General features: G+C 49.5%; 1 protein-coding gene across 1 annotated transcript in view; it reads right to left on the bottom strand.

The window, feature by feature from the left end:
• The window catches only part of LOC102195959 (sodium/potassium-transporting ATPase subunit beta-2-like), a 39,056-nt gene extending 37,374 nt beyond the window's left edge, over window positions 1-1,682 (bottom strand). The window contains exons 1-7 of the mRNA XM_013907954.1: window positions 1,581-1,682; window positions 1,405-1,484; window positions 784-909; window positions 542-601; window positions 433-459; window positions 181-276; window positions 5-82 (exon numbers count right to left, since the gene is read on the bottom strand). Coding sequence (XP_013763408.1) covers window positions 5-82; window positions 181-276; window positions 433-459; window positions 542-601; window positions 784-909; window positions 1,405-1,484; window positions 1,581-1,680 — 567 coding nt within the window. The 5' untranslated portion in view covers window positions 1,681-1,682. The remainder of the gene's footprint in view (window positions 1-4; window positions 83-180; window positions 277-432; window positions 460-541; window positions 602-783; window positions 910-1,404; window positions 1,485-1,580) is intronic.
• Between the last annotated feature and the right edge of the window lie 51 nt (window positions 1,683-1,733).

Genomic DNA, 1,733 nt, shown 5'->3' with positions numbered 1-1,733 from the left:
TCACTTTACACTCCACGTTGATGTCTGTGTTCAGAGAGGCGTTCAGGAACTTCACGGCCACTAGAGGCTGAGTGTAGTTCACCTGAGACAGTAAACACATCGCATGTCAGTATGAGTACAGTACTCTGTGTGTACTGAGCATGTACATGAGTGTGCACTGAGTGAATACTGAGCGAGTACCTGGGCCTTCTTGCCGTAGTACGGGTAGTACATGAGGTTGAAGGTCCCATTAGGAGGATAATAAGCCAAAGGTCCGATCTTGTCGCTGTCCTCCCTCTGCACACAAACACACTGATCAACACCTCTAATTGGTCGTCAATACGCTTCAAAAACCTGTAACTGGAGGTTACTAACACGTAACTCTGCTGTGATTCTGTGATGGAGGCACTAAGGGACTCTATCATGATCTACTTCCTGGTCTGCTGGTCTTACCCACTCATTTTCACCCACTCTGTACCTCTGAGGATGGAGACGACACAGGTGAGATGAAGACAGGTTCACAGACAGACAGACAGGTTTACAGACAGACAGGTTTACAGACCTTTGCTGCACAGGTGACATAAGGAGACTGTCTGTCCTTCCCCGGTAACATCCCGATCACCTGCAGCAGGTAGAAGAACAGCTCGTGAGAATGTCATTGGAGGGTTTGAGGTTAAAAGTCTCTTTTGATTGGCCGCTTTCTGAAACCTACAGACAGGAAGCACTTCCTCCTCTGGCAAAATAATTTTCATTGCAGTAACACTAGAGTGTAGAGTGGCTTAACATGGGGGTCAGAGGTCATACCCGGTTCAGTTTGATGAGGATGCACGGCTGTCCTTTGTCGTAACCATAGAAACGATCCAAAACCCCTGAACACTCCTCCAACATCGTCCGATTGAACTGACAGGAACGTTTGGGATTGTTCCTCACCTGCAGAGACAGCAGGTCAGACAGGTGTAGGTCAGACAGACAGGTGTAGGTGAGATAGTCAGGTGTAGATCAGACAGACAGGTGTAGATCAGACAGGTGTAGATCAGACAGACGGGTGTAGGTCAGACAGACAGGTGTAGGTCAGACAGGTGTAGATCAGACAGGTGTAGGTCAGACAGACAGGTGTAGGTCAGACAGGTGTAGATCAGACAGGTGTAGGTCAGACAGACAGGTGTAGGTCAAACAGACAGGTGTAGGTCAGACAGGTGTAGGTCAGACAGACAGGTGTAGGTCAGACAGGTGTAGATCAGACAGACAGGTGTAGATCAGACAGGTGTAGGTCAGACAGACAGGTGTAGGTCAGACAGGTGTAGGTCAGACAGACAGGTGTAGGTCAGACAGGTGTAGGTCAGACAGACAGGTGTAGGTCAGACAGGTGTAGATCAGACAGACAGGTGTAGATCAGACAGACAGGTGTAGGTCAGACAGGTGTACCTCTCCACTGTCCTCTTGGATGAAGTACTCGTCAGGTGTGCATTCATCGTTGGTCTGAACCTGATAGCTGTCGTTGTACGCTGCAGACACACAGGTGCAGACACAGGTGTGACAGGTAATCGGGCAGGTAACCTTTCAGTTACATTGATAAGTGGTTAAAGAGGCGGGGCTCTTACGGGACAGGAAGGAGTTGAGATTGTGGATGAAGCCGTCCCAGCTCTCGGTGTCTGAGGTGGAGAAGGTGATCTCCAGCTGGTTTCCCTTTGGGCGAATCATCATCCCTGAAACAGGAAGCAGGTCAGCGCTAATCAATCACAGCTGAGCCTCAT

The sequence above is a fragment of the Pundamilia nyererei genome, unplaced genomic scaffold (assembly GCF_000239375.1).
Source record: "Pundamilia nyererei isolate P.nyererei 1_Seehausen unplaced genomic scaffold, PunNye1.0 scaffold00642, whole genome shotgun sequence".
In the NCBI taxonomy this organism is placed as follows: domain Eukaryota; kingdom Metazoa; phylum Chordata; class Actinopteri; order Cichliformes; family Cichlidae; genus Pundamilia; species Pundamilia nyererei.
This window is presented reverse-complemented; position numbering and strand designations above follow the sequence as displayed.